Below are 18,191 nucleotides of genomic sequence, written 5' to 3'. Positions count from 1 at the left end.
TGAATCTGTTCTTCTACCATCCCCCCCAAGTACACAGATCATCTTTCAGTTACATCCTCTTGAAGGCTATTGGAATGTGGGTATGGTCAGTAGGTTCCTTTGTCTCAAGAACCTATAAAAACTGTCTGCAACCTAAATAAATTGGAATTCTCTCAAAACATGTGAAGGTCTGAGTGATTCACCGAGCAGCTCGTACTATACAATGATTTGGAACCACATATCATATCGAGAGATATGGGGATATTTCCCTAACAGAACTTGGCGCTCGAACAGTGACCTGGGTTTGCATGACGCCTACCGGAGAATTTAGGGATCATCCTTGCAGGACAGACAGACCATGCAGCTGCACAAAAAGGTAAGAAGCTTTTTCTTACAAATTGCTCTGTCTCTCCTTGTTTGGATTGTTCCACGTCCGGTGAGTTGCATGCCTATATTGCCCAGTCCAAAGAATCTTGTTAGTTTATTTGAAAACTCCATGTGATGTGTGGTAGTGTATATGGGTATTGTGTGAGTTTGAACATGTGTGTTTGATAGCGCTATTGTGATACTGTACTGTACTGGTTTTAAGAAAGATTACATTCTAGAATTGCCCCTACCTAAAGAGTCACCTAGAATTCGCTTGAGACAAAGTAGACTGAGTTTGGACAGTCGGACTTTATACATTTATTTTGTGTGGTAGGATCCAGAGCTGCTTGAAGGAAGGGGACTGCAGTCATTTCTTGACGGGCAATCGGTTTAGGAAAAAAATCACTAAATTAAATAAAAGTGGTTAAAACTGCCCTATGGAAGAGTGACTGCGAGTGTCTGCCGGCACTAGAGATATATAGAAAATTATGGGAAAAATTGCTAGGTAGGATGAGAGGCAATTCGGAGGGAAACCAGTAGTACAGATCGTGAAAGAGAAAGAGGCTGTAAAAGGATGTCAGAGAACGTTGGAAAAGGACAAGTATATAAAAAGATGGTTGTTTGTATGTTGGTAAATGGAAAGGTTCTTAAAAGAACAAAGGCTGGTTGCATAATGATGATATGATGGAAATTGCAAGTGGATAGAAGAAAGTTACAGAGAAAGTGACCAGAGGAGGTTATAAAGAAACAGCCATAGGAAATTGTGTGTTGTATGAGGTTTATGACGATGACGGACAAAAACGTTGGACAGACAAAAGACAAAGACAACATTCAGGAAAGGTACTGCCTCCATCCTAAAATGGTGGATGAATTGATGTATGGAAACAAAGAAACAGACTGGCGGGAGACATGTGCATGCAATGTGGCACCTAGACCCAACCCCCACACTGGAATATATCCGGTCAAGACTAGATTAGAAAAAGTGCGGGCTCCAACAGGACAAAGACATAGGGGCAGATTTATCAAGCTGTCTGAAAGTCAGAATTTTTCTAGTTGCCCATGGCAACCAATCACAGCTCCCCTTTAAAATATTCATGAGCACAGGTAAAATGAAAGCTGAGCTGTGATTGGTTGCCATGGGCAACTAGAAATATTCAGCCTTTCAGACAGCTTGATAAATCTGCCCCATCGTCTTCAGATGTTTCTCCTGTAGGGGGCATCTCACTTTGATATACTTTATTAGTGGTATGAGGAATAATGCATTGCCTAAAGATCTTTGGATTTGCATCTCACAGTCCGCTCAGCTGTATTGTTGTAACTTTAGAAGACAACTAAGATATAGTACCCAGGGAATAAATGTAGGAGACTGTGCCTGCTTATCTAAGAGTCACCTCTCAGAACTACAAAGTCCAAAAACCCGGGTAGTAACATATTTGTTACGGATTTTGGTCTTCTGTGGGGAGAGCTTCTGGATGGTTGTGCAGTCCCTATTGGATTCCCTGAGATGACCCTTGCCAGATACTGTAGATGTTCTATGAGTTTATTCCTTTATACAGTCCTGCAGATTATGGCAAAGATATAAATATGTGTTTTGTCTATATCATGTATAGTGCTAGTGGTATTTCAACAGAGTTACCAGATGTGAGGAAAGCACAGCACACAATTGTGGACATTGTTCATTGTAGGCTTGGACCTGAGAAATCCTGTGATTTATGTTTAATAACATCAGAAATGTAGTGTAAAACTTTATAAATACACCTAAAGTTTGAAGGGTGTGGTCAAAAGTTTTAGCAATTTGTGTAGGATGATACAATGAACTTAGATGTTACAATGGTGTGTTAGATTCCTTCTTTGTTCTCCTGGTATGCTGGGACACGTAGTACTACAGACACCACATGGAGAAGGAGGGGGCTGCCTCCCCCCCTTGTCTCAGTGAACGCAGGAGGGGGGGGGACAAGTGATGGAATGTAAAGAGAAGAAAGGAACAATGAGAATGTGTGTTCATTACTGAGGACTGATAACCCTCATGGCCCTAAGCAGATTTTGGGTTTGATTCGGTGCAACATCTGTAATTTTAATGTTTTAACCAGGAGTAAAACCTCCCTATGATCCCATACTATTAGTCCTATTCAGCAGCTATGACTGAGATTATTATTAGGAGCTTTTTAGGCAGAAGTTATAACATCCCTAGAAGCCTCCTACGTCACTGGCTCTAGTGATGCTTCTGCTAAGTAACGCTGTCTCCCAGTATGTGCCCCCAGTATGTGCCCCCAGGATGACTCTATAGTTTTATAATTATACAGCATTGATATGCAACATCCCCCACCGGGGCTTAGTCTTTTCTCGGGGCCTGGAGTCAGCCAGGGCCCGCAGTACCTGAGTGGCTGGCGGTTGCGGCCTAAGCACGCTTGTGTCACGGTGCTTGGTATGGGGAACCGGAGGGCTGTCCTACAGCCTGGCAGGTCTCCAGCAGGGTGGTGTTGGCAAGAAATGATGAGGGAGAGGCTGCTATAGCGGATCTCCCTGGGGCAACCCTTTGGTGTCTAGAGTATGAGTCTCTGTGTAGTGGACAGGGTGTCTGTGATGAGGGCAGCCGTAGTAGCAGGGACCAGGCGGAGGCAGAGGTTGAACGAAAACAACTTACAGTTCTTTATTGGAACCGACAGGAACCGCAGCAACGTGCCTTTAACAGAATGGTAGAGTGCTGAGTTGCAGTTGGAGGGAGCCACAGGAGGTAGATCGCCAGCCTGGATGCAGAGGGCAGGCTGGGAGGTAGCTGTGCCCTAATAGGAAGCTTCAGCTTGTCCTGGAGTGCTTCAGGTATCACCCTTGAAGGTAGGATGATACCCCTTTCCTCACTAACTCTAATCTATTAGCTCCACTCTTCAGAGGCAGGGGCTAGGCTCTTCCTGCTCTGGTATGGTATGCTGGCTGAATAGAGTCTGGACTGGGATAACCCAGTCTGCTTCTTCTGATCTGAGCTAGGCTAAAACTAAACTCTTCTGGTGTCCTGCAGACCCTCAGGTCTGACTAGAACTGGCCTCTTCTCTCTCCTGAGAGAGACTGCTCTAGAACATTCCTGGCCAGGGGTTTTGTAACTCCCCTGGTCAGGTGGTGGCTACTCCTCCAATTACATCTCAGCTTACATTAGACAGAATGCAATACAAGTGATTGGATGACAGATCTTGAATCATACAAAACACTTAACTCCTGCCCTGCCAGGCAGGAGCTACCACTGCAATGTCCCCTGTGTGATGTGATGACATGCTGTGGGACGTATTCGCAAGCACTCCTTCGCCATTGCATCGGCGAGGGTGTTGCATATCCCCGGGGCAATTGAAAGAGCCGCCCTCGGCTCGACTACAGATGGTTTGGGGCACAGAGGTAGATAGAGGCACTTCTGAGAAGTGCAGGCTATGTGAGATGTAGGGACAAACCGCCCATGTTCCTGGAGACAGGCACCTGGGTTGGTGTCGGACTAAGACAAAGACATGTAAATGCTAAGTATGACAGTTGGTCGCTAACGCCATTAAACCGAACTGTACAGTAGGAAAGGTGTGGTGTCATGTCCTGTAATCCACTCCTTGCACCAAGGCCTGTATATTTGTTATGTAAACACTTCTTCCCTGGCGACAAATATAAAGTGTGTGTATATATGCATTACATTGGCATATGTGACACAATTAAGCATTATACAATGTACAAGTACCTGCCGACTAACATTCTTACCCTTGTATGAGCGGCATCCAGGTGCTATCTCTGTAACACCCCCGGTAACACTAGCCGGGATGTCTTCTCCCACGGAAGAGCCGCGGGACCTGGCAATGCTCCCGGCAGGGGAGACGGTGGGGGTGGCGCCCTGGATCATACCCGGCCCATGGATGGCAATGGGACCCGTACTCACGATCACCGTGGATGGAGCATTCACGTGGCTCACCGCCCGGGGACTCGCAGCCGAGGAAGAAGAGGTGTTTGGGGATTCCGGCCACTCGTCGTCCTCATAGAGCTCATCGTACGATGGGTAGCGGTCCTCGTCGGAGTCCGGATCACACCAGCAGCCCATGGCCCTCGGGGCCCCTCCTGCAGGGAGAACTCAATACACTCTCCCGGTCTCAAATTGTGAAGCCTTTCCAGAAGGTCAGGCCTCTTGACGGACCGGCAGGGAATAAATACCTCCCGTCCGGTGTAGTCCTGGGTGGCGAAGCCATAGCCACACTGCCGGTCGAAGTACCGGACCATGCCGGTGGTGCGGTTTTGTTCCACCCAGGCTCCAGCTGCAGACCGGCCGGCCATGTAACGCTGGGCCTCCTTCTCGCGGCGTCGCTGTTCTGAAACAGCGTCTCGGAGTCTCTGGCGAACGGCCTCACCTCGGCCTCGAGGCTGCGGAGGTGCCGGTGCTGGTGTTCGTGGCTCTGGTGTAGGCTCGGATCTCCGTGGTTGTCGGGCAGGTGCCGGAACAGGAGCAGGAGCAGCCGGAGGATCAGGAACCGTCACAGCAGGGCTAGCAGGCCGAACAGCAGGGACAGTAGGCCTCGGAGCAGGTGGCACGGCAGCAGTAGGCCCAGGCGCTGGCTCGACAGGAGTCGGGGCCTCCCCACGTGGCGCCTCCACGTGGGCCCGCGGTACCGGCATGGTAACCGGGAGAGGCACGAGGAACCGCCCGGGTGGTACTTGGTACTCCGTCACTGTCTGGAAATACCTCCTGGTGATGAAGGCTCGGGTTAGTCCTCGATGCAGCCGGTGCCCCGCGAAGGGCCTCCGGACCGGCTGCGCAGAGACCACAACAATGGTCTCCAGAACCTCAAAGAACTCGGGACGCTCCACGGAAGGGAATGGCGGAGGACCCCACATGGTGCTGACCTCACTGTTCAAGATCCGCACGAGTTCTGGCGTTTCGTTGAGGCGGGGCAGGAAGTCCGCTTCGTGCCAGAGGGCGGAGTCCAAGTCCTTCCCGCCAAGAGCTGTGGCGGGCTCTAATTTTTCCTGCGCCACAGGAGGTGGGGTTCGCGCCCTTCGCGCGTGGGTGGAGCTTGGTGTGTCATCTGGGTTTCCCGCCAGTGAAGGCTTTGGCGGGCTGGAATTACTTGCTGCGCCACAGTTTCGTGAGGTAAAATGCTTCAGACGCGGCAGCGCCGGATGTAGCAGAGCTGACAAAGTTCTTTGCAGGGATTAACCTCTTGTGTGCTGGAGCGGAGCTTGACAGCACGTGGCAGCAGTAATACAGTTCAATGCAGAAACACACAATCACTTGGGCCTAAACCCGAATGGCAGCAGGGTTAGGCAGCACAGTCTTTTTCAATAAAAAATAGTCTTTAATGCCGAAATAAGGCACAGAAGTATCAATCCTGTTCGTGACGCCACTTGCAACATCCCCCACCGGGGCCTAGCCTTTTCTCGGGGCCTGGAGTCAGCCGTGGCCCGCAGTACCTGAGTGGCTGGCAGTTGCGGCCTAAGCACGCTTGTGTCACGGTGCTTGGTATGGGGAACCGGAGGGCTGTCCTACAGCCTGGCAGGTCTCCAGCAGGGTGGTGTTGGCAAGAAATGATGAGGGAGAGGCTGCTATAGCGGATCTCCCTGGGGCAACCCTTTGGTGTCTAGAGTATGAGTCTCTGTGTAGTGGACAGGGTGTCTGTGATGAGGGCAGCCGTAGTAGCAGGGACCAGGCGGAGGCAGAGGTTGAACGAAAACAACTTACAGTTCTTTATTGGAACCGACAGGAACCACAGCAACGTGCCTTTAACAGAATGGTGGAGTGCTGAGTTGCAGTTAGAGGGAGCCACAGGAGGTAGATCGCCAGCCTGGATGCAGAGGGCAGGCTGGGAGGTAGCTGTGTCCTAATAGGAAGCTTCAGCTTGTCCTGGAGTGCTTCAGGTATCACCCTTGAAGGTAGGATGATACCCCTTTCCTCACTAACTCTTATCTATTAGCTCCACTCTTCAGAGGCAGGGGCTAGGCTCTTCCTGCTCTGGTATGGTATGCTGGCTGAATAGAGTCTGGACTGGGATAACCCAGTCTGCTTCTTCTGATCTGAGCTAGGCTAAAACTAAACTCTTCTGGTGTCCTGCAGACCCTCAGGTCTGACTAGAACTGGCCTCTTCTCTCTCCTGAGAGAGACTGCTCTAGAACATTCCTGGCCAGGGGTTTTGTAACTCCCCTGGTCAGGTGGTGGCTACTCCTCCAATTACATCTCAGCTTACATTAGACAGAATGCAATACAAGTGATTGGATGACAATGGCTCTGCTCGCGGTCTCTAGTAAAACAGCGAGACTTGATCTCGGTATGTGCGCCAATCAACAGTTGGAAACACCCACATTAACCTCCATTGACCCGCAATTCCCCTCCCACCAATGTAGTCCCCGATCCCATTGGACACTATATTACTTAAATTATAGGGCATATTCACCTGTATTCATTCCTCCTGACGAAGCCGTTTGGCGAAACGCGCGTCGAGGTACCCGAGGGGCAGGGAATCTTCCACTGGTGACCGGCACACACCATTTATCCCTATACAAAAGAAGGTAATGAATATCTATTCCATAGTGAACACTTAGGTAATAAGTATAAGTGCAATAGTAATCCAAATAGGGAACGATATTGTGGCCGGGCATATAATGTTGCAATAAATTTAAGTATATAAACACCAGATGGAAACCTCTCTTTTCCCTCCCCCTCTGCTAAGTGCATAACTTTTTTAAACTTTCATCACTTTATTTCTTAACTTTTTTCATGTTTTTTAAAAAATGTATTCTATACCCACCTAAACTTTTCATTGCACAATTGTTTGGCATGTTTTTAACAAAGTAAAAATCTATGTATTACAAAAGAAATTTCCTTTTGAAGTCTAATAAAATATATACCTTTTAGTACTCTACTGCCACCTGGTGCTACTTTTTATAGGTACGGTTGTTAAAACAAAACTGTGGTATAGAGTCTCCTATACCGGTGGACACATTGATGTCTGTAGGAGGATAACCCTCTTGTTTTGAAATTGGATGACAGATCTTGAATCATACAAAACACTTAACTCCTGCCCTGCCAGGCAGGAGCTACCACTGCAATGCCCCCTGTGTGATGTGATGACATGCTGTGGGACGTATTTGCAAGCACTCCTTCGCCATTGCATCGGCGAGGGTGTTGCAGATACATCGGCATTGGTCCCAAAACTGTGTTTTTTTCTGGAGTATATTGCTTATTTTCTATTGTTCTCATTTAAGTTTAAGCCAAGCACCACAGAGGAGAGGACACAGGCCGGAAGCTGCTGATCGTGTGTCACATGACAACCTGGACCCTTCTTGGTTTTGTATCCTACTGCTGCCTACGCATAAAAAGCTTCTGTAGTAGTTTTGGACTATCCTGTTACTATTTCACCTCTTCATGACTAGAAAACCTTGGTTACAATGTGCCCTCTTTATGATGTATTACATTGAATCCAGCTCCACTATTTTCGCTAGATTCAAAGGGGGGAGACATGAGGTAGATGGGTTGTATTTAAAATTTTCTATTATCTAATGATTAATGAACCAGTTACCTTTTAATATGTCTAACCTGAATATATCATTAATCTGCATTTTGAGTTTTTTGTAGATGGCTTTAGAAACCAGGAATGAGGTTAATTCTACACCAGATGTGCAGCGGTCACACAACATGAGGTAACAGCAGCAGAACCACTCCTGACCTACCTGTCTGTACGGGAGGCGGAGGTGAGGGCACTGATGGAGGGGTGTAAAGTGGCAGAGGGGAAGAATGTGAGTCTTTTGGGATTCCTTATGATTCCTAACCTCATATAGTAAGTTTATCAACAACTATGAGACTTTGAAATAGCTGATAGAGGCCTTAGTGTTACAATAAAGGTCCATAATAGAAGGTAAAACCTCTAAACCTATAACACATGAAGTGACCATACTGGTTACTAGGAAAGCCTAGGGGAAAGGAGCCTGGATCAGTACAGTCCGTGACTCTTGCTGGCCCAGTAGGGTTATCTATACTCCTATCTTTATAGAAACTGGCTTCACAGGTGAGGTAGCAAGACCGGAGTAACACTGGGACCCAATGGTTGGAGGGTGGACTACGGCAAAGAGGTGACAAGCAACGTCTGCCAAGGGCCCTTTACCCTATGATGGTTCAGTGCACCCACAGGGTGAGACACCAGTCTAAGACTCTATATGCTCCGTAAGTATTGAGTATCACTTAGATTCACTTTTGCTACTGTCCATTTGCACAAGTATGTTTATATGTGCTTAGTAGGGAGAGTAGTGAAAACCCTCATATATACACTCCGAAGCCGCATTACCCCTTCCAGAGGCTCCAGATTGGCTAAGTACAGCTACCAAAGGTAAGTAGCTATGAACATGTACTTATGTGTGTGGACCTCTTTTCTGGGTAATCTGAACCCTATCCTGTAACTAAAGCAACTGTAAAGAACACAGGGATCGAGGAATATGTTAGTCCACTTATTCTAGAGACTAAAGTAATAATCCCTATTGGGGCAGTAATATAATAGACAAGAGCTCTAGGGATTAAACAGTCTTTTCACCTACTGAGGTTGTTTTTAGAATTGCCCCATGGATGAACATATACTTCCCTAAGGTTGTCCAGTGGTGTCATAGAGAACTGGTGGGGTGTCCAAAAACCTGCAGATTTTCTTAGGGGCATAACCAAGTATCTGTTTCAGTTCCAGAACCTAAAGTAGCTAGAGCAGAGGACCTGCACCCAGGTGATGAGATGGTCCTGATGTGACACCTGAGAGTCTTTTGAAGGGTCATCCCAAATACCTGTAACATATCCACGTATAGAAACTACAACGAGACTGCGACAGCTGAAGAAGGGCGCAGGACCCAGAGACTACAGAACATGAATCTGTGTAGCTCGATGCTGCTATGGACATTATTACTCCTACCACTCCTACTACAGTGTGTGCGCCGTATACCATGTCTAATAGTACTCAGGGGGTGGTAGGCTGACATGTATAAGGATATACACCAATAGGATGTAGAGATTCTACCCTTTACAGTGGATTTACATGAATTGTGTTGTGATATAATGTTCAGGATGCTCAGGAGGGAAGCAGGTGAAGGGTCAGATAAGTCCTGGATGTGTGATTAGCATATGTCAGTGTACCACCTGAGCAGTACCTGAAATTATTCACAAAAAGGGAGCAGCTCGTACTATACAATGATTTGGAACCACATATCACATCGAGAGATGGGGATATTTCCCTGACACCAGTATACACAGCTTCCCCACTATACACAGCCTCCCCCAGTATACACAGCCTCTCCCCGAGTATACACAGCCTCTCCACGAGTATACACAGCCTCTCCCCCAGTATACACAGCCTCTCCCCGAGTATACACAGCCTCTCCCCCAGTATACACAGCCTCTCCCCCAGTATACACAGCCTCTCCCCCAGTATACACAGCCTCTCTCCCAGTATACACAGCCTCTCTCCCAGTATACACAGCCTCCCCCAGTATACACAGCCTCTCTCCCAGTATGCACTTCCTCCCCTGTATACACAGCCTCCCACAGTATACACAGCCTCCTCCAGTATACACAGCCTCTCCCAGTATACACAGCCTCTCCCAGTATACACAGCCTCCCCCAGTATACACAGCCTCCCCCAGTATACACAGCCTCCCCCAGTATACACAGCCTCCCCCAGTATACACAGCCTCTCCCAGTATACACAGCCTCTCCCCCAGTATACACAGCCTCTCTCCCAGTATGCACTGCCTCCCCCAGTATACACAGCCTCTCCCAGTATACACAGCCTCTCCCAGTATACACAGCCTCTCCACAGTATGCACTGCCTCCCCTGTATACACAGCCTCCCCCAGTATACACAGATTCTTCCAGCATACAAAGCCTCTCCCAGTATACACAGCCTCTCCCACAGTATACACAGCCTCTCCCAGTATACACAGCCTCTCCCACAGTATACACAGCCTCCCCCAGTATACACAGCCTCTCCCAGCATACACAGCCTCCCCCAGTATACACAGCCTCTCCCCAGTATGCACTGCCTCCCCTATATACACAGCCTCTCCCAGTATACACAGCTTCCTCCAGTATACACAGCCTCTCCCAGTATATACAGCCTCCCCCAGTATACACAGCTTCTCCCACAGTATACACAGCTTCTCCCACAGTATACACAGCCTCCCCCAGTATACACAGCCTCTCCCAGTATACACAGCCTCTCCCCCAGTATACACAGCCTCTCCCCCAGTATACACAGCCTATCTCCCAGTATACACAGCCTCTCTCCCAGTATACACAGCCTCCCCCAATATACACAGCCTCTCTCCCAGTATGCACTTCCTCCCCTGTATACACAGCCTCCCACAGTATACACAACCTCCTCCAGTATACACAGCCTCCCCCAGTATACACAGCCTCTCCCAGTATACACAGCCTCCCCCAGTATACACAGCCTCCCCCAGTATACACAGCCTCCCCCAGTATACACAGCCTCCCCCAGTATACACAGCCTCCCCCAGTATACACAGCCTCTCCCAGTATACACAGCCTCTCCCCCAGTATACACAGCCTCTCTCCCAGTATGCACTGCCTCCCCCAGTATACACAGCCTCTCCCAGTATACACAGCCTCTCCCAGTATACACAGCCTCTCCACAGTATGCACTGCCTCCACTGTATACACAGCCTCCCCCAGTATACACAGATTCTCCCAGCATACAAAGCCTCTCCCAGTATACACAGCCTCTCCCACAGTATACACAGCCTCCCCCCAGTATATACAGCCTCTCCCAGCATACACAGCCTCCCCCAGTATACACAGCCTCTCCCACAGTATACACAGCCTCTCCCCAGTATGCACTGCCTCCCCTATATACACAGCCTCTCCCAGTATACACAGCTTCCTCCAGTATACACAGCCTCTCCCAGTATATACAGCCTCCCCCAGTATACACAGCTTCTCCCACAGTATACACAGCCTCCCCCAGTATACACAGCCTCTCCCAGTATATACAGCCTCTCCCAGTATACACAGCCTCTCCCACAGTATACACAGCCTCTCCCCAGTATACACAGACTCTCCCAGTATACACAGCCTCCCCTGTATATACAGCCTCTCCCCAGTATACACAAACTCCTCCAGTATACACAGCCTCTCCCAGTATATACAGCCTCTCCCAGTATACACAGCCTCTCCCAGTATACACAGTCTCTCCCACCATACACAGCCTCCCTCCAGTATACACAGCCTCTCCCACAGTATACACAGCCTCTCCCCAGTATGCATTGCCTCCCCTGTATACACAGCCTCTCCCCCAGTATACACAGCCTCTCCCAGTATACACAGCCTCTCCCAGTATACACAGCCTCTCCCCCAATATACACAGCCTCCCCTGTATACACAGCCTCCCCCAGTATACACAGCCTCCCCCAGTATACACAGCCTCTCCCCAGTATGCACTGCATCCCCTGTATACACAGCCTCCCCCAGTATACACAGCCTCTCCCAGCATACAAAGCCTCTCCCAGTATACACAGCCTCTCCCCAGTATGCACTGCCTCCCCTGTATACACAGCCTCTCCCAGAATACACAGCCTCACCCAGTATACACAGCCTCCTCCAGTATACACAGCCTCCTCCAGTATACACAGCCTCTCCCAGTATATACAACCTCTCCCACAGTATACACAGCCTCCCCCAGTATACACAGTCTCTCCCACAGCATACACAGCCTCTCCCCAGTATGCATTGCCTCCCCTGTATACACAGCCTCTCCCACAGTATACACAGCCTCTCCCACCATACACAGCCTCTCCCAGTATACACAGCCTCTCCCCCAGTATACACAGCCTATCCCCCAGCATACACAGCCTCTCCCCCAGTATACACAGCCTCCCCTGTATACACAGCCTCCTCCAGTATACACAGCCTCTCCCAGTATATACAGCCTCTCCCAGTATACACAGCCTCTCCCACAGTATACACAGCCTCCCCCAGTATACACAGCCTCTCCCAGTATGCACTGCCTCCCCTGTATACACAGCCTCCCCAGTATACACAGCCTCTCCCCCAGTATACACAGCCTGTCCCCAGTATACACAGCCTCCCCCAATATACACAGCCTCCCCTGTATACACAGCCTCTCCCAGTATACACAGCCTCTCCCTAGTATGCACCGCCTCCCCTGTATACACAGCCTCTTCCCCAGTATACACAGCCTCTCCCTAGTATGCACCGCCTCCCCTGTATACACAGCCTCTTCCCCAGTATACACAGCCTCTCCCCAGTATACACAGCCTCTCCCTAGTATGCACCGCCTCCCCTGTGTACACAGCCTCCCCCAGTATACACAGCCTCTCCCAGCATACACAGCCTCCCCTGTATACACAGACTCCCCCAGTACACACAGCCTCACCCAGTATACACAGCCTCTCCCCAGTATGCACTGCCTCCCCTGTATACACAGCCTCCCCCAGTATACACAGCCTCTCCCAGCATACAAAGCCTCTCGCAGTATACACAGCCTCTCCCACAATATACACAGCCTCCCCCAGTATACACAGCCTCCCTCCAGTATACACAGCCTCTCCCACAGTATACACAGCCTCCCCCAGTATACACAGCCTCTCCCAGTATACACAGCCTCTCCCATAGTATACACAGCCTCTCCCCAGTATACACAGCCTCTCCCACAGTATACACAGCCTGTCCCCAGTATACACAGCCTCTCCCTAGTATGCACCGCCTCCCCTGTATACACAGCCTCCCCTGTATACACAGCCTCTTCCCCAGTATACACAGCCTCTCCCAGTATACACAGCCTCTCCCTAGTATGCACCGCCTCCCTTGTATACACAGCCTCTTCCCTAGTATACACAGCCTCTCCCAGTATACACAGCCTCTCCCTAGTATGCACCGCCTCCCCTGTATACACAGCCTCTTCCCCAGTATACACAGCCTCTCCCTAGTATGCACCGCCTCCCCTGTATACACAGCCTCTTCCGCAGTATACACAGCCTCTCCCTAGTATACACAGCCTCTCCCTAGTATGCAGCGCCTCCCCTGTATACACAGCCTCCCCTGTATACACAGCCTCTTCCCCAGTATACACAGCCTCTCTCCCAGTATATACAGCCTCTCCCCCAGTATACACAGCCTCCTCCAGTATACACAGCCTCTTCCCAGTATGCATTGCCTACCCTGTATACAAAGCCTCTCTCCCAGTATACACAGCCTCCCCCAGTATACACAGCCTCTCCCCAGTATGCACTGCCTCCCCTGTATACACAGCCTCCCTCAGTATACACAGCCTCTCCCAGCATACACAGCCTCTCCCACAGTATACACAGCCTCTCTCCCAGTATACACAGCCTCTCCCAGTATACACAGACTCTCCCAGTATACACAGCCTCTCCAAGCATACACAGCCACTCCCCAGTATGCACTGCCTCCCCTGTATACACAGCCTCTCCCAGGATACACAGCCTCTCCCAGGATACACAGCCTCCTCCAGTATACACAGCCTCCTCCAGTATACACAGCCTCTCCCACAGTATACACAGCCTCTCCCACAGTATACACAGCCTCTCCCACCATACACAGCCTCTCCCAGTATACACAGCCTCTCTCCCAGTATACACAGCCTCTCCCCAGTATACACAGCCTCTCCCCAGTATGCACTGCCTCCCCTGTATACACAGCCTCCCTCCAGTATACACAGCCTCCCTCCAGTATACACAGCCTCTACCACAGTATACACAGCCTTTCCCCAGTATGCATTGCCTCCCCTGTATACACAGCCTCTCCCAGTATACACAGCCTCTCTCCCAGTATACACAGCCTCCCCTGTATACACAGACTCCCCCAGTACACACAGCCTCACCCAGTATACACAGCCTCACCCAGTATACACAGCCTCTCCCCAGTATGCACTGCCTCCCCTGTATACACAGCCTCCCCCAGTATACACAGCCTCTCCCACAATATACACAGCCTCCCCCCAGTATACACAGCCTCTCCCACAGTATACACAGCCTCCCCCAGTATACACAGCCTCTCCCATAGTATACACAGCCTCTACCCAGTATACACAGCCTCTCCCATAGTATACACAGCCTCTCCCCAGTATACACAGCCTCTCCCACAGTATACACAGCCTGTCCCCAGTATACACAGCCTCTCCCTAGTATGCACCGCCTCCCCTGTATACACAGCCTCTTCCCCAGTATACACAGCCTCTCCCAGTATACACAGCCTCTCCCTAGTATGCACCGCCTCCCCTGTATACACAGCCTCTTCCCTAGTATACACAGCCTCTCCCAGTATACACAGCCTCTCCCTAGTATGCACCGCCTCCCCTGTATACACAGCCTCTTCCCCAGTATACACAGCCTCTCCCTAGTATGCACCGCCTCCCCTGTATACACAGCCTCTTCCCCAGTATACACAGCCTCTCCCTAGTATACACAGCCTCTCCCTAGTATGCACCGCCTCCCCTGTATACACAGCCTCTTCCCCAGTATACACAGCCTCTCTCCCAGTATACACAGCCTCCTCCAGTATACACAGCCTCTCCCCAGTATGCATTGCCTCCCCTGTATACACAGCCTCCCCCAGTATACAAAGCCTCTCCCAGCATACACAGCCTCCCCCCAGTATGCACTGCCTCCCCTGTATACACAGCCTCCCTCAGTATACACAGCCTCTCCCAGCATACACAGCCTCTCCCACAGTATACACAGCCTCTCCCAGTATACACAGCCTCTCCCCCAGTATACACAGCCTCTCTCCCAGTATACACAGCCTCCCCCAGTATACACAGCCTCCCCTGTATACACAGCCTCCCCCAGTATACACAGCCTCCCCCAGTATACACAGCCTCCCCAGTATACACAGCCTCTCTCCCAGTATACACAGCCTCTCTCCCAGTATACACAGCCTCCCCAGTATACACAGCCTCCCCCAGTATACACAGCCTCTCCCCCAGTATACACAGCCTCTCCCCCAGTATACACAGCCTCTCCCCCAGTATACACAGCCTCTCTCCCAGTATACACAGCCTCTCCCAGTATACACAGCCTCTCCCCAGTATGCACTGCCTCCCCTGTATACACAGCCTCCCCCAGTATACAAAGCCTCTCCCAGCATACACAGCCTCCCCTGTATACACAGCCTCCCCCAGTATACACAGCCTCTCCCCCAGTATACACAGCCTCTCCCCCAGCATACACAGCCTCTCCCCCAGTATACACAGCCTCTCCCAGTATACACAGCCTCTCCCAGTATACACAGCCTCCTCCAGTATACACAGCCTCCTCCAGTATACACAGCCTCTCCCAGTATATACAGCCTCTCCCAGTATACACAGCCTCTCCCACAGTATACACAGCCTCCCCCAGTATATACAGCCTCTCCCAGTATGCACTGCCTCCCCTGTATACACAGCCTCCCCCAGTATACACAGCCTCTCCCCCAGTATACACAGCCTGTCCCCAGTATACACAGCCTCTCCCTAGTATGCACTGCCTCCCCTGTATACACAGCCTCTCCCAGTATACACAGCCTCTCCCTAGTATGCACCGCCTCCCCTGTATACACAGCCTCTTCCCCAGTATACACAGCCTCTGCCTAGTATGCACAGCCTCCCCCAGTATACACAGCCTCTCCCCCAGTATACACAGCCTGTCCCCAGTATACACAGCCTCTCCCTAGTATGCACTGCCTCCCCTGTATACACAGCCTCTCCCAGTATACACAGCCTCTCCCTAGTATGCACCGCCTCCCCTGTATACACAGCCTCTTCCCCTGTATACACAGCCTCTTCCCCTGTATACACAGCCTCTCCCCAGTATACACAGCCTCTCCCTAGTATGCACCGCCTCCCCTGTATACACAGCCTCTTCCCCAGTATACACAGCCTCTCTCCCAGTATATACAGCCTCTCCCCCAGTATACACAGCCTCCTCCAGTATACACAGCCTCTCCCAGGATATACAGCCTCTCCCACAGTATACACAGCCTCTCTCCCAGTATACACAGCCTCTCCCCCAGTATACACAGCCTCCTCCAGTATACACAGCCTCCTCCAGTATAAACAGCCTCTCCCAGGATATACAGCCTCTCCCACAGTATACACAGCCTCTCTCCCAGTATACACAGCCTCTCCCAGTATACACAGCCTCTCCCCCAATATACACAGCCTCCCCTGTATACACAGCCTCTCCCAGTATACACAGCCTCTCCCCCAGTATACTCAGCCTCCCCATAAGCTCTCTTTAAGCAGCAGTGTATACTGTATAGAGACACAGGCCGGTGTGTGATGACGTCATTTTTCAGGTACCACTGACTTAGCAGCCATTGGTAAGTCTGTACTACCAGCGGTGATCCGCAATCTGCCGCCTGATGCGGGGGACTTGATTCTGCCTCCTGGCAGGTGCGCCATGTGTATACCCCTCCCGCCTGTTAACACTTCGACTTCTCCTTTTGACTTTCCCAATATTTTTTTTCTCTGTGACAAATCATGGGAGTCGCTAGTTACCCGGATGAGGACTAGCACTTTTCGTTGTCATATAGTGACACCTAATGGAAGCTTTTAGGTACTGCATCATCATGCTTCAGTGTGGATCCTTTTACTGACCTCTGATTGGATGACTGTACAATGTGTAGTTCTAAGGCCGTCGTTTTCATATGTAAAGTAGTGACATCTAGTGAAGTTTTGTAGGTACTACAACACCATATCCAGGAACAGAGTTATTTGCTCATTTCTGATTAGAGGATCCCAGGTCAGTTTGGAATTGTGGTGACACCTAGTGGACTGTTTAGACATTGCAGTATAAGCTTGATTATAATTATTATTTTTGGTGATGGGATCTATGTGTCCGCGCGTCCTCCTCATGACAGACGGGGATCCTGCATGCTGCTGAGGATACGGAGGGGAGGCAGCGTCCTGTCAGGAGGATGCAGGAGAGGCACCAGGCTCTGCAGTGATTGGGGCAGCGGTTGACACTTCCACGCAGGAGGGGACATTATCAGCGGAAGTTACGTCGATCGGCCGCTGTTAGCCAATGGCTGCTCGCTGTCTTTCCCTGTGTTTCGGCGGGCTTAAAAACAAGCCAATGGAATCAATGGGCGGGCTATACCTGAGCCAATGAGGACGAGTGCGGGAGCATAAATATTGCGCTCAGTTCCCGTTTCCACATATCACCGCTATTTGTGTGTGAGAGAGAACCATGGCCAGAACCAAGCAGACCGCCCGCAAGTCCACCGGAGGCAAAGCCCCCCGCAAGCAGCTGGCTACCAAGGCCGCCAGGAAGAGCGCGCCCGCCACCGGCGGAGTCAAGAAGCCTCACCGCTACCGCCCCGGCACCGTGGCTCTCCGCGAGATCCGCCGTTACCAGAAGTCCACCGAGCTGCTCATCAGGAAGCTGCCCTTCCAGCGCCTGGTCAGAGAGATCGCTCAGGACTTCAAGACCGACCTGCGCTTCCAGAGCTCTGCCGTCATGGCGCTGCAGGAGGCCAGCGAGGCCTATCTGGTCGGCCTCTTCGAGGACACCAACCTGTGCGCCATCCACGCCAAGAGAGTCACCATCATGCCCAAAGACATCCAGCTGGCCCGCAGGATCCGCGGCGAGAGGGCCTAAGTCCTCCCCGGGCGGGTACCGTCCCACACAACACAAAGGCTCTTTTCAGAGCCACCCACATCCTCCACAGGACGAGCTCAATAACCTCAAGTGTACCCTGCAACCGCCTGTGGCCGCTCCCAGGCCTCATGCCCATCTGCAGGGAGACGCCGCGGCTGCTGGTGCTGTCAGCGGTGTCCCCTCCCCCCCCGGTGCCAGGAATCTCTGAATCCCGTCGTTCCTGACAT

At 50.8% G+C, this 18,191-nt stretch overlaps 2 protein-coding genes across 5 annotated transcripts in view; one reads left to right on the top strand and one right to left on the bottom strand.

Moving 5' to 3' along the window:
- Positions 1-18,191, bottom strand: part of LOC140119790 (uncharacterized) — an 822,703-nt gene that overhangs the window by 412,457 nt on the left and 392,055 nt on the right. The window lies entirely within an intron of this gene.
- Positions 17,554-18,020, top strand: LOC140119911 (histone H3). Its single transcript, XM_072139347.1, has one exon. The coding sequence runs from the start codon at positions 17,554-17,556 to the stop codon at positions 17,962-17,964; it is 411 nt and encodes a 136-aa protein (XP_071995448.1). The 3' UTR covers positions 17,965-18,020.

The sequence above is a fragment of the Engystomops pustulosus genome, chromosome 2, assembly GCF_040894005.1.
Source record: "Engystomops pustulosus chromosome 2, aEngPut4.maternal, whole genome shotgun sequence".
In the NCBI taxonomy this organism is placed as follows: Eukaryota; Metazoa; Chordata; class Amphibia; order Anura; family Leptodactylidae; genus Engystomops; species Engystomops pustulosus.
This window is presented reverse-complemented; position numbering and strand designations above follow the sequence as displayed.

What these genes read in the sequence shown, in the direction of transcription:
- LOC140119911 (XM_072139347.1), top strand. Translation starts at nt 17,554, where the DNA reads ATGGCCAGAACCAAGCAGACCGCCCGCAAGTCCACCGGAGGCAAAGCC.